Source organism: Tenrec ecaudatus, chromosome 12, assembly GCF_050624435.1.
Source record: "Tenrec ecaudatus isolate mTenEca1 chromosome 12, mTenEca1.hap1, whole genome shotgun sequence".
Classification (NCBI taxonomy): domain Eukaryota; kingdom Metazoa; phylum Chordata; class Mammalia; order Afrosoricida; family Tenrecidae; genus Tenrec; species Tenrec ecaudatus.
The window spans coordinates 107,477,147-107,500,487 of record NC_134541.1 but is presented as its reverse complement, the minus strand read 5'-3'; the positions used below and the strand labels follow the sequence as shown (position 1 = coordinate 107,500,487).

At 51.3% G+C, this 23,341-nt stretch overlaps 1 protein-coding gene across 1 annotated transcript in view; it reads right to left on the bottom strand.

Annotated features, from left to right (window-relative positions):
* The window catches only part of ADCY9 (adenylate cyclase 9), a 97,880-nt gene extending 79,036 nt beyond the window's left edge, over window positions 1-18,844 (bottom strand). The window contains exon 1 of the mRNA XM_075564357.1: window positions 16,905-18,844. Coding sequence (XP_075420472.1) covers window positions 16,905-18,606 — 1,702 coding nt within the window. The 5' untranslated portion in view covers window positions 18,607-18,844. The remainder of the gene's footprint in view (window positions 1-16,904) is intronic.
* Window positions 18,845-23,341: the final 4,497 nt, after the last annotated feature.

Sequence of the window (23,341 nt, the reverse complement as noted above, 5' to 3'; positions counted from 1 at the left end):
AAAATACCTCCCCCAATTCTGGCAAATTTCAATAGGAATTGGCACTTCCCTAATTCAGCCATCACAGTTAAGCTTTGTGAGGTAGCTACGTCTACAGCAGCATCTAACCATCTCCAATCCACGTTTCTGTTCTTTCTACAGACTCACGCTATCAGGAGGAACCAGCCCCTGGGGAAGGGCATCGTGCCAGGCAAAGTGGAGGATCACGAGCAAAGAAAAGAAGATTCCCTGACAAGATGGATTGACAAAATGGCTGCCAAGAATGAGTTCAAATCCAGCAACCACTGTGGACGCGGGGCAGGCTGGGCAGTGCTTCGTTCTCTTGTACCTGGGGTCACCAGAGCTGGACTAACTTCATGGCACCTAACAACAACAACAATATACTCAAAAGAAATCTACTTTGGGCTTGTGGAAGGCATTTTGTTCCATGTACTGAGACACAAACTTTCTCCAACTTTAAAAAATTGTCTTTTTAAAAAAGCAAAACAAAACTGTTCTAATGTCTTATTGATGCTTATTCAGAGCACACTCAAAACTCAAACTCACTGTCAATTCTGACTCAGTGTGACCCTACAGGACAGGGTAGAACTGCCCGTGTGGGTTTCTGAGACTGCCACTCTTTTGAGAGTAGAAAGCCTCATCTTTCTCCCATAGAGCAGCTGGTGGTTTCGAACTGCTGACCTTGTGGTTAGCAAGTAACCAACTCGTACCCACTACGCCACCAGGGCTCAACAAAACATTGCTTAAAGATGGACTTCGTAATCCTTCGACGGAAACTGTATCTTCAGGGTTCACACACTTGATTCTGTGCTTTCTGGGGAATGAAGCAGGAACCTGGGAGGTGGGAGCGGGCATGAGGGGATAAAGCTGTTACAGGAGAGCTTGCTTAAAGGTTCCTGAAGCAAAAGCAAATAGCCCAGAGCAAAGAAGCAAGTGGCACAACGATTTCTTAAAGCAGACAAACTTGAAAAACATAGGGCTCCTGGCATGGGTTTATTTAAAGGAGGGCAAGAATTCCCATGTTCTAAATATAGACAAATGACTATGTTAGTAAAAGCTAAATAACAGGTAATAAAAATAGCTGCGTCATCAAGAAAATTAGACTTTATTTAGAATGTTCTCGTTTCATGAGGGAGAGGAAGGGTTTTACACGATAAAACCAAATGTTTGAATCAGTTAAAAAAAGAACAAAAATGAGAGGATGCCTGATTGACTAAAGGCGAAACCCCCCGACTTTTGAGAAAACGCGACCATCCAGAAAGACTCACTGTCGTTGGTATTTCTATCTAACAGCCTATCAGCGAGTGTGGTTTCATATTCAGCCACAAAGCTTCCTGCTAGGGAACTGGCTGGGAGCAGGGAAAGAGAGCGGAGAATGCTAGTAGTTAATGCCTAAGCAAACTTAGAAAAGAGGCCAGTTGTTTAAGGAAGAAAAACACAAACGAACCCACTGATCCGTAGGAAACATTTACATCACGTTACAATTCGGTGTTTCATCTCATCTCACCTTACCTGGCAGAACAACTTCCGGGCGCTAGTGAAACTGACAAGGCTCAGTGCTGGCCAAGCTGTAGTATCCGATAATGAAATAGTTTATTACTTCACCTTCTTTTCAAGCTATCTGCTTAAACAGCTGATGCCCCCCCCCCCAAAAAAAAGGAAAAGCGTTCCCATTAACTAGACAATTCACAGAAAAAACATGGTTGTCCATACAAAGGAACATGACCTGGCCATGAGAAGAGCTGAAGTAATGGGAATAGAAAGTCATTCGAGCCGGCAATCCTTCTGCTGAGTATCCTCAAGAAGCAAGAGTCGAGGAGCTGGTGCCAGGGGCTTAGGTGGAGAGCAAATGTTCTGAGAATGCGTGCAAGGAATGTACAAATGTGCTTTACACAACTGATGTTGGAAATGTGATAAGAGTTGTATGAGCCCCTAATAAAATGATTTTTAAAAATCGGAACAGGAAAAGAAAAAGAAGCGTCAAAACACAAACAACAGGCAAGTGCACAGCCCTCTTCAGTGCAGCACTGTTCACAATAGCAAGAAGCTGGCAACCAGCTCAGTGCCTCTCAGTACAGCACGGATACGAAACGCGGGCCGTACACACGGCGGAGACTATGCACCGCTGAACAACCAGGACGGACCAGGAAGTAGCTCGTGGCACGGATGGACCTAGAGACCATCGTGCTGAGTGAAACTGGCCGATCACCAAAGAGAACTTTTACAGAAGACCAGGATTATACGATCACACACACACACACACACACACACACACACACTTTAACGTAACAACAAGCAAATGAAGACTTCCATACTACACAGAACAAACGGGTAGTGCAGGGAAGAGAAAGCAGAGGGCTAGACTATTGATGGGGTTAACTTGGATGAATGGAAGAAGGGAGTCCACAGAGGGAGAAGAGAAATCAAGGGGCAAGGAGATGAAAGGGAAGCTATTGGGTGGTTCGATTAGTAGTTTAAAGTGTTGAATATCTGAAATGTAAATCCTCACCTAATTTGCAATAAAAAATTAAAGAATAAAAGGAGAAATAAAGTACTTTGAAATTTGCTGAGTGAAAGAAGCCAGCCAGAAAAGATCCTTTAATCTCTGATTCTTTTTACCCAAAATCTCTTGAATAGTTAAAATTTCACAACAACAGAAAAGTAGACGGGAGGTTAGCAAGGGGCGAAGAGGCCTTGGAGGAGAAAGGGGGGTGACTGCTCATGAGCACAGAATTCCACAGAATGCTGTAACACCGACTGTGGTGATGGTCCCACAGCTCCAAGACTGTAGGAACAGCCCTGAGTGACCCACTTGATGGAAGGTGGCATCTCTCTCGGGCTGTCGCCACCACCTGTCTGTGGGTATTACTAGACTGCTGGCAGTTCAAATGCCCCACAGGGTCACCCAAGGTGGACTGGTTCCAGCAGAGGCCCCAGACTAGGAAGGCTTGACGATCTACTTTCAAAGACTAGCCAGGGAAACCCTTATGGATCATACCACCACGCTGCCCAGTGCACGGGCAGGGCTGGGTGAGGAACCCTTCTGCTACACGAAAGTCACCAGGAGGCAGGGTTGGCTTGATGCCACTGGCAACAAACAATAACAACAAAGCTGCCAGTCATTTTAAAAATTTTGTTTTTAAAGAAAGACATTCTGTGTAATAAGTTGCTCAGCTTGTCTCGTCAAATCAAGTCAGTACTAGAACCTGTTACTCACTGCCACCAAGTTGATCCTAACTCACAGTGACTCTATAAGACAAGGGAGAACTGCTCCTGCGGATTTTCAAGACAGTAGCTCTTTATAGGAGTAAAAAGCCTCCTCTTTCTCCCACAGAGCAGCTGGTGGTTTCAAACTGCTGACCTTGCAGTTAACAGCACAATACGTAACCACTATGCCACCAGGGCTCTCAGTATCCTGTTTAACCAACCCCATAAATGTGTTTGGGGTTCCCCCTACCCCTTCCTTCCATGATTTCCTGCCTCTCTGTTCCTCCTGTCTTCACCTCCTTCCCTGGCCTCCTCGTAGTCTTCAAAGTCTTATTCTTTGGTGTGAAAACCACCTTTCATTTTCGCTTATAATAATGGTGTCATTAAATATTTATCTTCATCAGGATGACTAACTTCGCTAAGCATAATATTCTCAAGTTTTGTCCAAGACTTGTGGTGTTTAACAGCGTCATCCTTGTAATGTTCCACTGAATGTATGCGCCAGAGTTTATCCAGTCCTCTGTATTTGGAGTTTTGGGTTGGCTCCATCTTTTTGCTATTATGGAAGTTACTGCAATAAACACAGGTGTGCATATGTTGTGTTTTATTTCCCTTCCTTAGGGTATACACCCAGTTGTGGTAGTTACATAATCTGGTGTCAATTTGAGGCTTGAGGGGATTAAGAGTGAAGGGGTGGAGTCTACTCTGTCAAAGAGATCATAACCAATGAGGCTTCTATGTGGTCATGGGCTTCTCCTGAGAATCCTGGGAATTCCTGGATTTCCTCCTTGAAGGTGGGAGACAGAATCTCTCTCTCTCTCTACTCAGTCCGTTGGAGACTCTACTGACAATGCTAGCTCCCTGATAGACGCTCTACTGACAAGATGCATGGATTTCCGCCTGGGAGCTGGAGAAGCTACATGAACCTACCCTGATGCAACCAGACCTCTGAAACCGAAGAAGCCACATAGAGACCCCTGCCAGCGCTGAGATCCTTCCAACGACACTGGATCCTCAAGACTTCCAACCCACTGGCCGGTGATCCTCCTGCATTCAGCATCATTGCATGTATTTTGTGAGTCAGAGGACTTTACAGATTGGTATCAGATATATGGGCTAATATTGGACTTATGGACTTGATCTGGACTGGGCTGGGAATTTTCTCAATATTCAATTGCTCTTATATATAAAAACCTCTTTCTTATATACGTATGTGTGTCTACGAGTTTGTTTCTCTAGTCTACCCAGACTAAGACACCAGTATAGGGATTGCAGGATCATACAGTAAATTATATTTGCATTTGTTCAAGGAACAAATGGCTAATTTTCCAGAAGAAGGCAGGAAAGAGGCATATGCCTTGAGTAAAAGTTGACATGGAAGCCTGGGTGTTAAGGGGAGCAAATGCTGCCAGAGGAGTAGATGGAATTGGAAATCCAAGCGCCACTAAATAAAGCAACACAGCGACCAGAGCCGGGACAGCCACCGTTTCTCCCTGACCGTCAGATGCCATAGGAGCACAGCAAGGACCTCAGGGCCACCCTCTCTGGCCCTCGCAATGCCTCTTGGGAGCCAGCAAGAAAAGAGTGATTTCAGTTAGTCCAGCTGAAACGGATTGTGAAATCTTCGTCTGTGCCAAGGAAAGCCCTCGCAATATATTTTTTATTTTCCAGTTTCCAAGGTAATCCTGCAAGGGTAACCGCCTAGCTCCCTGCACACTCGTCTGTCCCGTTGGTCATAGGGACAGAAACACAGAACTCCCGCAGGTCCTGCACCACAGCTGCCTCTCTCAGGTGAGAGGGCACACGTACCCAATGATGGCACTGTCCCTCAGAACCAAGAGGTATTTACTTCCTTTTCTGCTTTGCTTATTTTGCCAAGCATACAAGTTGTGATGCAGGGTCCATTTCCCTGGGTGCCTGTGTAAGGGAGAAGAAGAAAACCAGGTTGACACCTTATATGGCCCCTTTATGTCGTCCACGAGGAAGCCTTGGAACAGGGATGGCCGCTCACCTTTCATTATGAGGTCCAAGAGAAGCCCTTTCCCAGGTGCAACCATTTCTAGTCCCTCTGGGGAGCCCTCGGGGCATGACGGTTACAATTCTGGTTGCGAACACCAAGGTTCACAGTTTGAAACCACCAGCTGCTCCTCGTGAAAGGGACAGGGCTCCCCCATCAAGAAATAGTCTCAGAAGCTCACAGACCCTGTCCCATAGGGTCGCCGACAACAGTGAGTTTGGTTTGGGGTTTCCCAGGTCTTTCCTGGTAGCCTGGAATAGGAAGCATGCAGCCAACAGCCCCGCAGACGTGCCAACAGCAGGAGCAAGCTAGCCCTGTATCAATGGCATCAGCCAGAACATGACTTAGCCAGTATCTGCTTTGTGCCAACACAGTGATGTTCTTTTCACTGACAACCAACCTTCCAATTGTTCTCCATATGTGTGTGTGTGTATGTATGCATGTGTATATGTACATATTTTCACTCAAACAGGAATGGAAGCATATGTTTGTTTTAATATTGTTCAATTCCTATTTTCACCAGGCCATTTCAAAAGTCTCTCAGGCTTCCAGGACCAGCCGCCATGCCTCTACCAATAACCTACTCTAACATCAAATCCAGGTAATAAGAAAACATGGGTCGATTTTATGAGTTGGAATCGACTCAGTGACTCAAGACAACACACAGGAAGAGTTATTTATGAAGTTTATAATGTCACCCCGCTCACACACAATGATCAATTCTGCAAATCTGAGCTCCTTTAAACTAAAACTCTCTCAGGTATGGTCTAGAGCTTAAACAGCAGAGCCAAGAAACCATCACTCCTTCATACGGAGAGCAGGTGCCACCGCTTCCTTTGCCAGGAGACCAGGAAAACTGGATGGGACCTGGCTACCATCACTGAAAAGTTTGATCAGAGATTTCACTGGAGGATCCAGCTCAAAAGAGGGAAGGTGCAGAACAGAACTGCACCTTCTCACAGACTCAGACTTCCTGAAGCCACAGGGCTGGATGAACTCCTGAAGCAATTGCCCTGACATCACCTTTCCAACTGAAATAAAACCCAGCAATAGTTTATCTGAACTAGTTAAAAAGTCTGCCTTGAGCGTTCTGTACAGGATCAGAGTGACCAGTGCAACTCAGTAGATTAGACAGACAGGAGTCTTAGGGTTTGAGGGGGAGGCGGCCTGAACAACAACGCAAAGGACACGGTCAGTGCCATGTAAAAACTGCTGAGCCGGCGTCTGCTTTGCTGTGTGGATTCTCAACAAAACAATTTAACTAAAACAAAAACAACAGAAATAATAAGAGGGATTGGTATTCTTTCCCAGGCAGATTCACACCAGAGCTATCCTTAGGGAACCATGGGGGATCTTGTTCACACCCTGTGACATGCACTCCACAAACATGAAGCAATTGTTGCCAGGGGGTCTCCAGTACCGGCTTTATGCACCTGCCCATTGACCAAAACAAGCCCATTTTGACAAAAAAAAAGAGAAGATTCTACAAAATGCATTTTCCTTTCACAAACCTACTCCACATCTTAAATTGCTCAGGTGCAAGACGAACGTCAACATTAATGGCAGCCTGGGGAGGAGAACTCATAGCGATCCTAAGGATAGCAGAGCACTGTCCCTGTGGATTTACAAAACTCTAATTCTTTACAAGAGTGGAAAGCCTCATTTTTTCCTCCTGCAGAGTGACTGGTGGTTTCAAACTGCTGACCTTGCGGTTAGCAACACAATGCATAACCCATTAGACCCCCAGAGGTCCTATGAATCAGAATTGACTTGATGGCAGTGAGTTGGGTTTTTTGGGGGGATGAGGAGTATCAATGTTCTCTGGAGGGAAACAGAGCTCAGGGATTGGGTCACAGACGGCAGAGTAATGCCTCGACTTTGACCCTCAAAACTGTGTCGAGTACATAAAGCCGATCCACGCAATGACGCAGCAGCCGTATTTAAACAGCCTCATGTGAGAAACTGAATCGTGAGTGCGTGGGATGTCCTTCCCTCTCCAAACCAGATTGCAAAAAGAAAAAAAAACTTTAAAAAATCATGCACAGCAACGCCACCATCAAGACAAATGATTCAAAAGCGGCTTTCGGTACAGTTTATTTCTTCGGGAGGAACAGAACCTACTGGCATTAAGTGAAAATCCTGGAAACGATGCAGCCAGGCTCTCCTGGAGCTTTGCCCAAATGAAGGCGTGGCTGGCGTTTCATGGGCATGGGGAAGGGAGGGGGAGGCAATCCAATGAAGAGGTGCCCTCATGTAAGTAAGGCTGAAGACCCTCTCAAAGTCCCCATCTTAAAAAGCTTAAAAATTATGACTGCCTCTGAATCATTCCCGAGGGAGCCTGGCATACTAACTAGCGAGTTACGCTTGGAGCTGCTAACCACAAAGTCAGCAGTTCAAGAGCATCAGGTGCTCCATGGGAGAAAGAGGAGGCTTCACCCTCTCAGAGACCCACAGGGACAGTTCTACCTTGTCCCACAGGCACACTGTGAGCCAGAATTGACTCTCGATGGCAGCGATTTGGATTTAGAAGTCATTCCAGTACATGTTTTCTGGGCCTTAAACACACATGTGGGTTTCAATCATCAGGCTCCCCTCCCTGGGCCCTCCCCTTCTCCTGGGTCAACCACTGGTCTGTTTGTTGCATGCCAGCTGCTGCATTTCTTCTACCTTCCCGTTTGTCCTAGGTCAGTGTTTGGGGTGTGGTTTCCTCAGCCTAAAAGTGCCTGCAGGTGTGACTAATTGTAATAGTCTTTCATTCATTCAACAACCATTATTGTGTTTGTAACATAGTAGAACCTGAGAAAACCGGTAAGAGAAGGAAAAACGCAAATCTGTTTTCACTAAAGTAAGTAAAAGAAGGGGTTGGGGTGGGGGGGTAGCAAAGCTGACCCAAGCACACTTCCATCGAGCCAACTCATAGCAACTCCAGAGTAGGAGCCTTAGTGGCACAGTGGTTGTCTGAGAACTGAAAGGTTAGCCATACAAAACCACCAGCCCCTCTGGGGGAGATGGGTAGGGCTCTCTACTCCAGTAAAGAGTTGTAGGCTCAGAAAGCCATACAGGCAGTTCTACTCTGTCACCATGAGTCAGCATCGACTCGATGGCAGTGAGTGAGTGTCCAACCCCACAGAACAGAGGTTCTCCATGGGGTTTCTAGGACTGTAGGTCTTTAAGGAAGCAGACAGTCTCATCTTTCTCCCCAGGAGCAGCTGGTTATGCAACCCACTACCGTGCCAAGGCTCCTGCGGTGAGAATGCACCCTGTCAAAGTCAGAAAAGTTTGCAGAACCAGAAAAATAAGGCAGCCCAGCCTAGTGCCAGTCCTCACTGGTTTCGTTGACTCAACTGTGTCCAACGCTATTTCCTGACCCCGTGACCTGATAAAGGAGCCCTAGTGATACCAAGAGTTAAGCAGCAGAGTGCCAACCAAAAGCTGGCAATTTGGGCCCACCAGACACTCTGGGAGAAAGATGATGCAGTCGACTTCCATAGAAACAGACAGCTACAGATACCCAGTATGGCAGTTCCACTCGGAGTTGGAATCCACTCGAGGGCAGTGGGTTTTTGGGGTGTAATGACATCAAACTCCACCAGGTCAAAAGATTGTGCAGACTAGAATTTCCCAAAGTGGGCGATACTGCCCCCTGGAGGTCTGGGATGATCCCAGGCTGGACGCAGAAGCAGATGCCTACACTTTATTGAGGTGTGTGTGTGTGTGTGTGTGTGTGTGTGTGTGTAGGGGTGCTCAGTCTCTCCCCCCCCCCCACCACTGCCACCAAAAAAAAGAGATAGTTAGCCAAAAAAGTTTGGGAGTAGATGGTATGGAGATGGTGCAAACGTCGGCAACTTTTTGTTGCCCAAATCAGCTGATCAAGTCAGTGTGAACCCAACAGCAAGGGATGCAGCAATAGACACAACATAGAGAAGATGCTGGAATTCTAGCTTGGTGGAGATAACAGTTCGGGGAGCCCGGGTGGAAAGGAGAGTGGCAGGCTCATTGCACTGCCTGGCTCCCAGGAGCATGAACCACAGCAAAGCCCATAGGCAGAAACTTCAGGAGTTGGGCCTTCCTGAATCTTTCACAGGAGCCACAGGGATGGGGCTTGCCAGGTTGGGAACTAGTCCCCACTGAGTGCACACAGATTGTCTACATTTTATTGTTCTTGACCACCGCTGACCAACATGCGGGTGCTTGTCCACAACAGATGCCAAGAGGAAGGTGTCTTAGAAATGCTGTCTCTGACCGTCCTCTTCAATTGTCCAATAATACTTCCAGGGATCCCAAAGGCACCGAGATCTGCTGGCGTGTGGGATTAAGCATTCCTCAGAGAAGCACGTAAGTACTATTCATTTCCTCCTCGCAGCCTCCATCCCTCTGAACATGCACGCCCACAAGCAGAACTAACGAGGTTTTAGTAGCTCTCATTTCGCTCCACTTTCAAACCTGGGTAAGGATGTCTTCAGCGACTGCTGGGTCATTCCACAAGGACTTCCAGGAACCCAAGACAGGATGGGTATGACCACTGAAAAGAACACTCACTCTGAAACAAGACTGAAATTCAGCAAACAAGCCCAAACCCAAGAATGTCTCTTGATTCTTGAAGGAAGGTCATTGGCTGTTGAAAATCCGGCCAAGAAGGCCAAGAATCAAGTGACCACAAACAAGGTAAACTGCGCACGGGCTGCCCCGTATGCCAGGACTTCTCAAGAGCACACAAGAAAACACAGCAGCACTTGAGAACTGGACACTCACTGCCATCAGGCCAAGGCCAACTCCTTGTGACCCTGCAGGACAAGGGAGAACTGCCTCCTTTGAGTTTCTGAGACTGGAATGCTATGAGAGTAGAATCTTTCTCCCTTGGAAGGGCTGGTGGTTTTGAACTGTTGACCTTGAAGTTAGCAGTCTGATGCATAACCACTATGCCCCCAAGGTTCCTCATGAGAGCTAGAAAGAACCCTGCAGAAGGGTGGCTGCAGTTTATGCTGCTGCTGCTGCTGAGTAGGCTTCAGATTCACTAACCCTAGCTTGTCGATCCATTCTGCACTGAGTTATATGGTAAGTACCTCTAAGTACCTGTGTGCATTTTCTCAGCTGTGTGCCTGGTGTTTTCTGGTAGAGCCGATGAATGGGTTCACAGGCCACAGAGTAGCTTTTCTGAGCTCTGTGACCCCAGCCAGTTACCTATTCTATCTGTGCTTCCCTTCCCTTAGTTAAGGGGCGGGGGGTGGGGGAGGGGAGAAACAACAAACAAACAGAAGTGACTGTCTGCTTCACACAGTTCAAACTCACCATCCCACTCTGAGACAGAAAGGTGAGGCTGTCTGCTCCCAGAAAGACTTAGAGTCTTGGAAACCCAAAGGGGCAGCTCTGTCCTATAGGGTTACTATGAGTCACAATCGACTCGATGGCAGTGGATTTTGGTTTTGTGTCCCCTTTAGGCTGTACACTCCAAGAAGGCGGGGGCCGGGCTGAACTTCCAGCTCCTCGTCCTGGCCTGCCGAGTTGTGGGAAGCCCAAACCCACCACCACCGAGTCAACTCCAACACATGGTGCTCCTATATGGGGCCTCCTAGACGGTAAATCTTTACGGGAGCAGACAGCCTCCTCTTTCTCCCATGGTCAACGGCTATTCACTAGCTGCGTGCTCTCAGAATGACAAGCATGGAGGTGAAACAGCTGCTTAGATCAAACTCGGCCACGCCCTCCAGTCGCAATGCGCAATGCCTCAGCTCTGGGAGTCTGAAACAGCCCAGAGCACTCATGCCTGAGTACCCTGCGGGGTAGAGGGGGACGGATCGGTAAATGAGAGACCATACTTGGCAGCTGCGACCCAGCCAAGGCATGCTATCAGGACCTCTGTGTCCTGGACACTTGCCCTTCTTTTTAAACCCGAGATGCGGACACAATCACAGTCCTCGGTATGGTCTGGGTCACGGCACAGGACACACGACGTGCAGCAAATGGAGAGTTTGGGGAAGCGGCAATGGCTTTGTGCAGTCTAGGGTGTGCCCCCCGCCCCAGGTAGAAAACCACCATCCGTGTGCCTGTCTGACAGCTCGGGAAAGTCACTGTCACCAGTGCAGAGAACCTGGGGTTTCATACCTTTCTCCTATGTGTTCTGTTCCCCGCCGCCCGCCCCCTGGTCCAATGCTACACTCCCACTGCCCCTCTAAGACACCTGTTCTCCCAGCCGAGGGGAACGGAATGGGCCTACAGCAGGGCTGGGGAAGTTTTTTTCTTCTGCCAAGGGCCATTTGGATTTTTATAACATTATTCACAGGCCATACAAAATTATCAACTTAAAAATTAGCCTACTGTACGAGTATTTGGTCAAACATTTAATGAACTCGCTCCTAATGCGATGGCTAGAACGGCTTCTCTTTGATGAGTGTGTGACGTGAGCTGGCACTGATGATTTGACGGGCCTCATACAGGCCCCTACCCCTGGCCTTGGGGATGCTAAGCATTTCACAATCAGAAGACCAGAAAATGCTTGGGGGAACACAGCAGAACTTAATTCACAAGAACAAACTAGGTTTCTGCAGCAGCTAGTTTTATGAGCCATTTTGACGGGCCCTGGCAGGGTAATGGGTTACACATTGGGCTGCTAGCGGTTGTCAGTAGTTCAAAACCACCAGCCGTATTGTGGGAGAAAGATGAGGCTCTCTCCTCGCATGAAGATTTGCAATCTCAGAAACCCACAGGGGCCAGTTCTAATCTGTCTTACAAGGTCACTGTAAGTTGCTCGATGGCAGGGGGTTTGGCGTTTTTCTCCCACCCAGAGCAGTTTGGCTGGCACAGAGTACCAGATACATCCACAAGAAGACACCCACGAGAAGACACCCAGGCAGCTGTTGTGACCAGCTAGCTCTCCGAGGCAGCCGAGTTCCTCGTGTTCCGCATTAACCTCTGAGCCACCCTTGACTGTCAATCCCTTCCTGTTCTGACAACTCATGCCTCAGAACAAAATTCCTTCCCAAAGTGCTAGTTCCTTTGGGTGGCTCACAGTGTCGGAGCCAACGCCAACGGGAAGCGAGGCCTCTCAGCCAGCAGCCGCCTGTCCAGTGCCAGTGACAGAGTGGAACTCATTGGAGATTCCAGCCTGGAAATCGCCGAGCACAAAGAGGCACGCTCCCCGAGTGAGCGAGCCTGGGCACACTCAGACACACGGCGGGAGTCCTGTTGGGTGTCTCTTCAAGCCACACGTCCACAGCAAAGCACCTGGGCAACACTGACCGTGAGAAGGAATGCATTTGCCACTCGACCCAGGCTGGCTACTCAGTCAAAGGAAAACCTGGAACATGCTGAATGGCTCTCTGCTCCTTCTTCAACGCTCCCCGACGCAGTAGTCAACGCCCTCAGCTGCTAACTGAGAAGGCTGGGCTCAAACCCACTAACTGCACCATGTGAGAAGGATGTGGCAGTCGGCTTCCATAAGGACTTCCAAAAAGAAACAAATTCACTGCCTGGCCCACTGCCCAACTGGTGTTGATCAAATTGTGCAGAAACCAAACCAAACCCAACTCATGCCATTGAGTAGATTCTGACTCACAGCGACCCTGCAGGAACAGCATAGATCTGCCCAGGTGGGTTTGCAAGACAGTAACTCTTTATGGGAGCAGAGAGCCTCATCTGTTTCCTGAGGAGCAATTGGGGATTTCAAACTCCTGACCTTATGGTGAGCAGTCCAGTGCATAACCACTACGCCACCAGGGTCCCTTGGGTGGGAACAGGTGGTCCCAAAGTGCTCAAAGCAAGGGCAGTACCTGAGCAAACAAACTGCACCCACACTGGCCCTTGACAGCAGACCTTAACGTCAGCTGACAGGCCAGACCTGAAAAGAAACCTACGTTGTTCGGGTTTTTAGCCCCAATATTAGACAGCTGTTGGCATCAGTGGTCCTGGCAGGGGGCTGATGAAAATTCTTCTTAAATGCTACCTAGTAGTAAAAAAGTAAAGAGAGGCCTGGTGGCACCGTGGTTCAAAGTCTAGCTGCTAACCGCAAGGTTGGTCTGAACCCCCCAGCTGTGCTGTAGGAAGAAAGTCCTGGTGATCTACTCATGTGCAAGTCCTACTGTCATATAGGGTGGCTGTGCCCAGTGCTGTAGCGGGTTACTCACTGGACTGCTAACCTCAAGGTCAGCAGTTCAAAACCACCAGCCTGCTCCTTGGGAGAAAGACAAGGCTCTCTACTCCATAAAGAGTTAACAGCTTCAGAAATCCACAGGGCAGTTCTACAAAGTGTCTTGTTTTGTTGTCCAAACTGGCTTCATGAGAACCTGCAACTTCAGTTTTGTTGAACTAGTTTTAAAAAAAGTCTGCCTTGAACATTTAAGAATGAACTATATGGGATCAGACAGACTCAAAAGATGACCCAGGACCCTTAAGGCGCAGTGAGCTGTGTTGATGAGGGAGGAGACTGAAACAAGGGGGTGGGCAGGGTTGTCCTACTGGAAGGATGTCAGTCAGTACATCACACATACAGAAACAGTTAGATTAGTATGCTTTGCTGTATTTTGTTCAACGGCAACAAAAGAAGTAAAATCTCAAAGGCAAAGAAAAGGGATCATGGGTTTCTACTCTGTCACATGGAATCAACGCCACAGCTCCTGGCACCAGAAACTTCCTTTCACCCTCCAGGATGGGTGCCAGGATCCTTGACTCCATGGAGCTCCTGCAGGGGCACCTTTAACCCCACTATCAGCAGAGGCGCCAGGAGGCAGTGTACAGGGAAGTGAGCTGCCCACAGACCCGAGACGGAAGGCTAATAAAATCAACGTTACCTATCTAAACGAAGCCACACGAGTAAACAGGGCCTGTGCTAATATTTCTATTGACGATCAGCCTCCGACTAGAGGATCCACTAGGCAGGTGGGAGCAGGGAAGTCCTGCGGCGGCTCTAGGGCCGAGCACTGCCACAGAGGTTTTCAAAATGCACTCAAGGAAGCAAAGCATCTAAAACCAAATTTTTTAAAGGACCACTTACTTATGCTTTCTTCTCCCTTTCCCCACCTCCCATCCAGGACTCTGACATTTCATTTCTGAATCCACTGGGGGGGGGCCTCAAAAAGCTCATGTGGAAACTACATTCCGTTTTAATTCCTTTTTCCCCCCACAAACTTCTTGAAGCCCTTTCATACAATGCACAGATGTTGAAAGGATTATTTGGTTTATCGAAGTTACAGAATTTGAGGTTTTAAAAACATGAATGAATGAGAGAGAAGAAACACACTTTTTTGGGGGGGAGGGACACTAGGGAAACGTTTAATCCATAAATGGAAAGCAAAGTTACCCATAAACTGATACACACACACATCCAAAAAAGTCATTTCAAAATATTCAGTGGTTCGATGATTTCTAAACACACTTAATGATTACACTTGCCTTTCATTTTTGAAATTCAAATAAAGTGCCGTACAAAGTCCAGCTTATGAAACGGGTGCTGCTCTACCGCGGCCTGACACACCTGATCTGATGCCATTCCCATGCTCCAGGACCAGAACCCCCTCTCTCGAGTCCCAGAGATGCTGAAAGGGTTCCAGCCCCATTCCCACACCACAGCTACCTTCCAACTGGACTCAGGGGCCGGCGGCACCCTCTTAGACAGAAAGACAACTGACAATAGCGTCTTTCCAGAACCTTGGGTACTTGTCAAAACAACACTTGAAACTTCCTGCGTCGAGGGGAATGACTGTTTCGTGGGACCCCATAATCCCTGTCCACCAGAAAAGGGAACATGGAATGCTAACTCAAGGGGAGAAGAAAGACCACATTCTTGCCAGATAACACAGAAATCAAGAGCCCGGGGAACTCCCATCACCAACACAAGGAAGCAAAGAGGCATTCCGCACAGGATTCAACTGTAGGCCGGCCAGCCGGGCCAGCCCCAGCTCCACCCGAGACCCTGATTTAACGTCTCCTTCTCCTGAGGGGGTCCTATCCTGAGACTTTTAATTGTGCCCTTACTGCCTTATCTGAGCACCACACAACACAGTCCAGCTTGGCAAGTCTCGGCAGGTAAAAATCAAGGTGACTTTCTCTACAGCCTTTAAAAACAGATATGCCCCTTGCCCCCCTTGGCGAAGCTGCAGTCCAATGTGAAGATTTTTAAGAAAAGGAGGCATTAGAGCCCCCACCTAATTCACAATGCAAGAGTTAAAAATACAACTTAAAATTTTAGAATAAAACAACAATTTAAAAATACAATTTCTTTAAAAGAGAAAAAGGAGGCAGGAGAATTATAGCTGATTATTTCCATTCCTATTATTTATCCAGCCCTTCCCAGACACGGGTCAAAATAAGAAAGGTAAAAAAGTGATAAGTCACAGCCCAGTGAGGACATCAAGAAGAGCAGGGAGGTGCTTCAGACCGGGGACAAAAGACCCTGATCCCGCCTGAGGGGTTGGAGGGGCCAGATATAAACCTGTGTCTAAGGGGGTGGGTGAGGGTGGCCTGAGAAGTTCAATGCTGACAGCTGAAGCTGCACACAGGTTAAAAGTTAAAGCAGCAGTTCTCAACCTGTGAGTTTCGACCCCTCTGGGGGTCGAGTGGCCCTTTCACAGGGGTCGCCTGATTCATAACAGTAGCAAAATGACAGTGATGAAGTAGCAATGAAAATAATTTTATGGTTGGGTGGGTCACCACAACATGAGGAACTGTATGAAAGGGGCGCAGCATGAGGAAGGTTAAGAACCGCTGGCCTAAAGACTCTGGCAAAAGGCAGTGGGCACTTGGAGGTTTAGAATCCGCCTCATTCTCCAAGCCCTACACAACAGAGCTGGCTTCCTCCTCTCAAGTGGAACGATCGGTGCCTTTGGGTTATGGGGCTGAATGTTGACCAGACCATGTGCTTCCAGAAGAAGCACATCTCTCTTGGCAGCATGCTCCCTAGGAGCGAGGATGGCAAGATTTCGCCTCGTGGACTTTGGGCATGTGTTCAGGAGAGACCAGTCCCTGGAGAAGAACATTGTGCTTGGTACACTCAAGAGGCTCAGCAAAAAAGACCTTCCATGAGATGGGCTGAGACGGTGGCTGTACCCATGAGCTCAGCTAAAGCAACGACTGTGAAGTTGGCACAGGGCCGGACAGTGTGTCATTCTGTTGTACACGGGTCACTTCGGGTGGGATTGACTCACTGGCTCCTAACAACAGCAACAACAACAACAGTTTGACAATAAAGAAAATGAGAACTAGAGGGGGAAAGTTGTCATCTTTATCATTTTCTTGCTTGCTAAAAAGCAGAGGGAAATGCCTGGGGATGGGGAGGGTAGGAGGAGGGGACACAAGCATAAGCAAGGAGCTGTTCAGGCCATTTTGTTGGTGCCCTGGAATCCCGGCAAAGGCCATGATTCAGAAATGCACTGCAGAAATGCTTAGCTAGTTGATGTAAGTCGAGAGGCATCTTCAAAGTTAGCCGACCTTCTAGAGGTCCCCCTGAGGTCAGCCCTGCTCTCAGGGTCACTTTCTGCAGGGTGGCAAGAGCTGGGATATCTGATTCCCCAGGAGAGAAAACAGACAAATGCACTCCACACCTCCCACCCTCCTCCCTTGGAAGGCAGCTCTAAACAAGGCACCCGCCTCGCAAAAGAGACCTGTGTTTCTCTGATCCCTCCCACCCTTTCCCCGCAAAATTAAAGGGAGGTGGGGAGGGAAATACAGGAAGCCCGGGCACAATGCGTACCTTTCAATTGGTCGGCCACCACGCTGGGGCCCAGGCGTTCAAACACCTTCCCATCTTCCATCTCGTAGCGGTCGTCCAAGTACTTGGCCGTGGCCTCGGAGATGTGGACCTTTCCAGCCACGCCCAGCTGCTCCATGAGGTTGGCCAAGTTCACATCGTTGGACCACACATCAAACTTAAACCTCCGCATGCCCAGGATGCCGCACAGGACGGTGCCCGTGTGCACGCCCACGCGCATGTTCACCATCTCCTTCTTCTCCTGGCAGAACTGCTCGATGGCCTTGATCATGCCCAGGCCCATCTCGATGCAGCAGTAGGCATGGTCGGGGCGCGGCTCCGGACAGCCCGCCACGCAGTAGTAACAGTCGCCCAGCGTGCTGATCTTCTCGCATTTGGTCTCCTCGCACAAGCGGTCGAAGCGGCCGAAGAGGTCGTTCAGGAGGCCCACCAGGGCGTGCGCTGACTTGTTGGCGCTCATCTTGGTGAAGCCCACGATGTCGGCGAACAGGATGCTGACCTCTTCGATCTGCTGCATCTTGAACGGCCGGAAGGCGATTGGCCCCTTCTGGATGGACGCCTTCTTCTTCCGGTTCTTGGGGCTCGACGTGGCGTGCCTCTTGACGGAGCTCTCGCTCTCGTCGTCGCCCTGTCTCATGAGGTCGTCGGCGATGATCTGGGGCATCACCGAGTGGATCATCCGCTCCTTGAGGGCTTTCTCCACTTCCAGGTCCTTCCCGTGCATGATGGACTGGCCCACCTTGAGGAAGGTGCTCCGGGACCTCACCTGGGACATGATGAACAGGTGGACCCCGATGGCGTGGATGCAGAGGTGCAGCAGCGCCCGGCTCAGCAGCTCCCAGGGCAGGGCCCGGGGAGCCAGCGGTGGGTAGCAGGCGGCCTCTTGGAAGTAGTGACCGAAGGTCTCAAAGAGGATGGAGTAGGCCACGCCCAGGAAGAGGCTTAAATACAAAGGCAAGTGCATGACGGTGTAGAGCAAAAAGAGGACTTCGATGCACATGGAGAAGCTGCCCACTTGGGACAGGCAGGTGACTGGGGGGCCGGCGGCGGCCCGCGTGTGATTGGAGCTGTCCGCCGGCCCCGAGAAGGGCGTCCAGACCTGGAACTGCACAGCCAGCGTCAGGGCGAACACCAGCAGGGTCAGCGCCAGCGCCGTGCCCACGTAGTGGCGGGCGTACAGCCTGCTGAAGGTGAACAGAAAGAAGGCGGCGCACACCACCAGGAAGCAGAGCGCGGGGGCCAGCAGGACCACCAGCCGGCTGCGCGCCTGGACGGCGAAGTAGCCGCTCCAGAGGAGGCAGGCGACCGCGAGGTAGAAGAGCGCGTAGCGGAAGCGGCGCCGGGTCTGCGGGAAGCAGCGCTCCATGCACGCCTCCTCCAGGTTCACGGAGTCGAACTTGGGGTCCCACCAGCGGCCGGAGGCCCGCTCGAACAGCTGCGGCAGCTTCTTGGGGCGGCGCGGGCGCCCCCCGCCGCCGCCGCCCACCCTGCGAGGCCCGCCCCCGGAGTCCCCCGAGCTGCTGCAGCTGGACGAGATGCTGTACTTGCAGTGCTTCGCCTGGCCGCCGGACGACAGCTGCTTGGGGTGGATCTTGACCCGCACGCTGCTGCTGTCCCCGCTCGAGTCGCAGCTCACCTCGGTGCTGTGGTGATGCAGCAGCTGCTGGTGGGGCGGGGAAGCCATGTTGCCGCTCCCGCCGCACCTCCTGGTCCGGGCCGCCGGGACCTGACGGGGACACGGCGCGAGGGAGGCGGCCGACTGGCCCTGGTCGGCCCGGCCCGCGGCCACAGACCTGGCGGTGCGGGCTGAGTGTGGCGTCTCCGTGCGTCCGCCCGCCGGCCGCCTGCGGCTGCGACTCGGCTCGGGCGCCGCCTGTCGCTCCCGCTGGGCGGCGAGGCCCGGCGCAGCCCCGCTCGGGCTCAGCGCTCGCGGCGCGGCGGCGAGCAGCGCCCCATGCTGCGCGGGCGGGCGGGCGGCGCGCGGCCTCCGTGCGTCAGGGCCCGCGAGGAGGCGGCCCTCGGCGGCCGCGCGGCGCCCCCGGCTCTGCCCGTCGAGCGGGGCCTGCTCCCGCAGCCACCGACGTCGCCCCGCGCGCCTCGGCCGACCCCGAGCTAGAGATGCTGCCGCGGCCGCCGCCGCCCCGCCCGCCGCCGCGGCTCCATTTCCGAAGAGCCGCCCCCTCCCCCGCCGCTGTCACTGACAGACGCGCGCCCGCCCGCCCGCGCCGCCCGTTGCCCGGCCGCAGCGCGCACGCGCGGCCCGCGCGCGGCCCCGCCTCCGGGAACGCGCGGGGGCGGGCCGGCGGGCGCCGCGGGAGCGCGCCCCGAGCGCACCCGACCGGCCTGCGGGCCACCTTCGGGAAGCTGTGGAGAGACCGCTCCTCCCCCCGCCCCCAGCCCCGGGAGGGGCCCCGAGACCCGCGCCGCGAGACTGGCTATTTTAAGAGCGGCGGCATTTGGGGAGCGCCTTGGCCCTCCCCCTCGGACCACCTTTGTGTCCATCGGAGTTTTCTCCTTTGGGACGCCCCTCAGGGAGTTAGGCAAACGTGCCCCCCACATCCCCCCGCCCAGGCGGCCCTGGAAAGCGGGGCTCCATGACCCGCGCCCCCACCACTGAGGGTTTTGCTTTCCCACCGTTTACCTACTTCCTCCTCCTCTCCTTTGCCAAGGGCAACTCTCCTTCCAGACTACGCGGGCCTCTTGAACTTGGTCTGCAGCAGGCAAGCCCGCGGCTCGGAGTAGAACTGTCCCGCCTGTCCAAGGCTGTCATCTTCATGGACGCTGGTCGACTCCTCTCCCCGCTGCAGAGCGCCACAACTGTTCGGCCACGGGGCTCCCCTGAACACCCTATAAAACTCATCCACTGCCATCGAGTTGATTGTGACTCGTGGCGACCCCATAGGACAGAGTGGAGCTGTGCTGTGTGAGTTCCAGGGGCTACCAGTCTTTACAGAAGGAGGAAGCCTCCTCTTTGTCCCTGAAATGCGTCTGCAGCATGCAAACGCACTCCCACACCCGCCTGCCACCCACCCTGCCCTCTTCCTCTCCCCACACAGCATGGTGCCTTGTGAGAGCCAAGGGGCTCCTCCGTGGTGCCCTCATCTACCAGGCCCGCGACCAGACCACACTGCTGACCCCAAATTAAAGGAGGCAGCGCGAGCGTCCCTTTCCACCGCGGCCATGCTGGCACACGGTGACCCAGTAGGACAGAGCAGTCCTGCCCCTGTAGGGTTCCAAGACTGGCTCTTTCCTGAAGCCCCATGTTTCTCCCTCAAGCTGAGCATTTAACCACTGCACCACCAGAGCTGCTTAACACAACTTCACACCTGCCCAATGTGCACATCCAGAGGAAATACCAGACCATCGCAAATGGCAAAAAGACTATCCTCTGCAGAAGCAATATCGACCAATCCTCATCCGAACCGTCAAGGTCAAAAAAACAACCAAGAGTGAGAACCAGTCACAAATTGGAGGAGTCTAAACGAGCCTAGGGAGCCCTGGTGTCGTAGTGGTGAGGCGTCCAGGTGGGCACTGCAGAATTCGCAGTTTGAAACCACCATGTGCTACACAGGAGAAATACGGGGCTTCCTGCTCCTGTAAACAGTTTCAGTCTCGTAACCTCACAGGGATAGTCCTGCCCTGTCTGAGAGTGTGACTGTGAGTCAGCACGGTTTGGTGGCAGGGAGAGAACAGAGCCACATTGGAGGGTAACACAGTGGTTAGGGGTTGGGCTGGTGAACGCAAGGTCAGCAGTTTGGAACCACCAGCCATTCCTCGGGAGAAAGATGAGGCTCTCAACTCCCATAAGGATGTGCAGTTTAGGGGACCGGCAGGAGCAGTTCGGCTCAGCCCCACAGGGTTACTCATCCACCGAATCAACCCGATGGCAGAGTGTTGAGTGGAAAAGGAGGCTTCGTGCTGCTGTCAGGTAAGCACTAGCCTGCTAACTGCAAGAGCAATGGGTCGCCCACCAGCTGCTCTGTGGGAGGAAGATGAAGTCATCCATCTGCCCCCACAGAGCTTTAGAGCCTCAGGAACCCTGGAGGGCGGCTAGGCATCAGAGTCGACTCAGTGGCAGGAGGTTAAGCAGACATGGATTTCATTGTTGCTAGCAGCACCAGTCCGGAATTCAAACGGCATCAGGCCAATCTGCCACCAGAAAAGACTATTCAAAGTGTGAAAGAGGAAAGTGTGCCTGACTCGAGCCACGGTGTTCTCCATGCATATGTCTCCCGGGCGTGCAAAAGCCGGGCAGCACACTCGGAAGACTGGGATCAGTGCACTGAATTCCGAGGTCGGCGACGGATAGCGAAAGCACCAGGAGTGCCAGAACAAATCTGTCTTGGAAGAAGTACAGCCAGAATGCCCCTTAGAAGAGAGGGTGGTGAGACTGCTCATCTTCTTAGGGGATATTAAGGAGAGACCAGCCCTGGAGGAGGACACCATGCTTAGTGAAATAGGAAATCCACTCAAAGTCAATGTCATTGAGTCACAGTGACCCGAGAGAATTGGGTGGAACTTCCTTGTGGGTTCCAAGACTGTCCCTCTTTATGGGTGTAGAAAGGGCTCATCTTCCACAGAGCAGCTGGCAGCAGCCCAACACGTAACTCGCTCCTCCATGAAACCGAGGAAGACCTTCAGAAAGAGATGGACCCAGTGGCCACAACAATGGGCTCAAGTACAGTGACAGTTGTGAGGAAGATGCAGGGCCAGACCGTTTTGTTCCGTTGTGCACAGTGCCCACCTAACAGCACCTAAAGACAGCAAGAAGACATGAGGGTCTCTAGGGGAAGCTGATGGGTAGGCTCGTCCACCAGCCTGAAGATGGGGAGTGTGAACCCACCTGGTTGCCTCGGAAGGCCTGCTGATCTGTTGTAGCGATGACAGCCACGAGAGCCTACAGCAGACAGTGCCACGCTTATCACATGGGTCACGCAAAGCAGGAATCAACAGCAGCGGGCTTGGGTTTGACCTGGCAAAAGAATGTGGTACACTGAGCAAAAAGGGGTAGATGATCCGGTCCACAAGGTAGACATGGGCTTGCTTATGCTTACCCACTAACCGGTTCACACTTTTTCACTCCAATGATCGAAGTCCAGGAGGTATGTTTAAGGCCCAGAAAACGTGCACTGGAATGGCTTCCAACACTGAACTCACTGCCATTGAGTCAACTCTGACACCTAGCAACCCCATAGGACAGCGTAGGGCTGTCCCTGTGGGTTTTCGAGGCTGCAACTCTTTACAGGAGTAGAAGGCCGCATCTTTCTCCAGAGCAGTAGCTGCTGGTTTCGAACTGCTGACATTGTGGTTAGCAGCCCAACACATAAGGCTCCTAACAAGATTCACATACAGTAAACGGTGTTTAAAGAGAAAGATGAGGCTTTCTAGTCCTGTCTCAGAAACCCAGCGGGGAGCTCTACCTCGATGGCAGTGAGAGGTAAAGGGTATGTGCAAAATCTCTTCTTTTTGCAACTTTTCTTTAAGACTAAAATTAATTAATAATAAAAGAAACCTTTGGGGGCCATCAATTGCGCCAAGGGTGCTCTCGTATCTCATTTTTACAGATGACGCAACGGAGGCTCAGTCCAGGAGCGTGTGCCCATGACTCAAAGTCAGCAGGTGAGGTCATGAGCATCAGCTAACAGTTACTGAGTGCTGTGTAAGTGCCAGAAATGGCATGACCTATTTTGCTCCTTACCACAACCCTCCACGGTGGATGTATTGTCTTTGTTTTAGAGATATGAAACTGGACACTGAAGAGTGATGAGCCCAAAGTCATTGGGAGACCGCATGGCACAGATCAGATTCTTAACCAGATCTCTGATCTCAGTCCTAAAGCCACAATGCTCTGGATGCTCTGTGATCCTCACCTGCCCTCCTGGTCTCCTACACCGCCCTCCAACCCTGCTCAGCAGGAGGTCCGTGAGTCACCACTGGAGAAGTAAATTCCCCTCAGTGTCACACCCACTGCCCCCAGTGGATTCTGATTTACAGCGACCCTGTAGGACAGGATAGAACTGTCCCTGTGGGTTTCCTGGACTGCACATTTCTACAGGAGTAAAAAGCCTCATCTTTCTCCCTCAGAGTGGCTGGTGGTTTCGAACTGCTCACCTGTCAGTTAACAGCCCAATAAGTAACCGACGACACCACCTGGGCTCTTTCCAAGAAAAAACTAAATTAACGCACTGCCATGAAGTCGATGCTGACTCAAAGCAATCTTATAAGACAGGGTAGAACTGCCTCTGTGAGTTCCCAAAACTTCTTTACAAACGTCCTATCTTTCTCCCAAGGAGAAACTGGTGGTTTTGAACTGCTGACCTTAAAGTTAGCAGCCCAACTCATAAGCGCTACGCTAAAGCAAACTAAACACTGAGTTACCAAAACCAGGCTATTCTGTTTCAGCCCAGGGAGCTATTGTG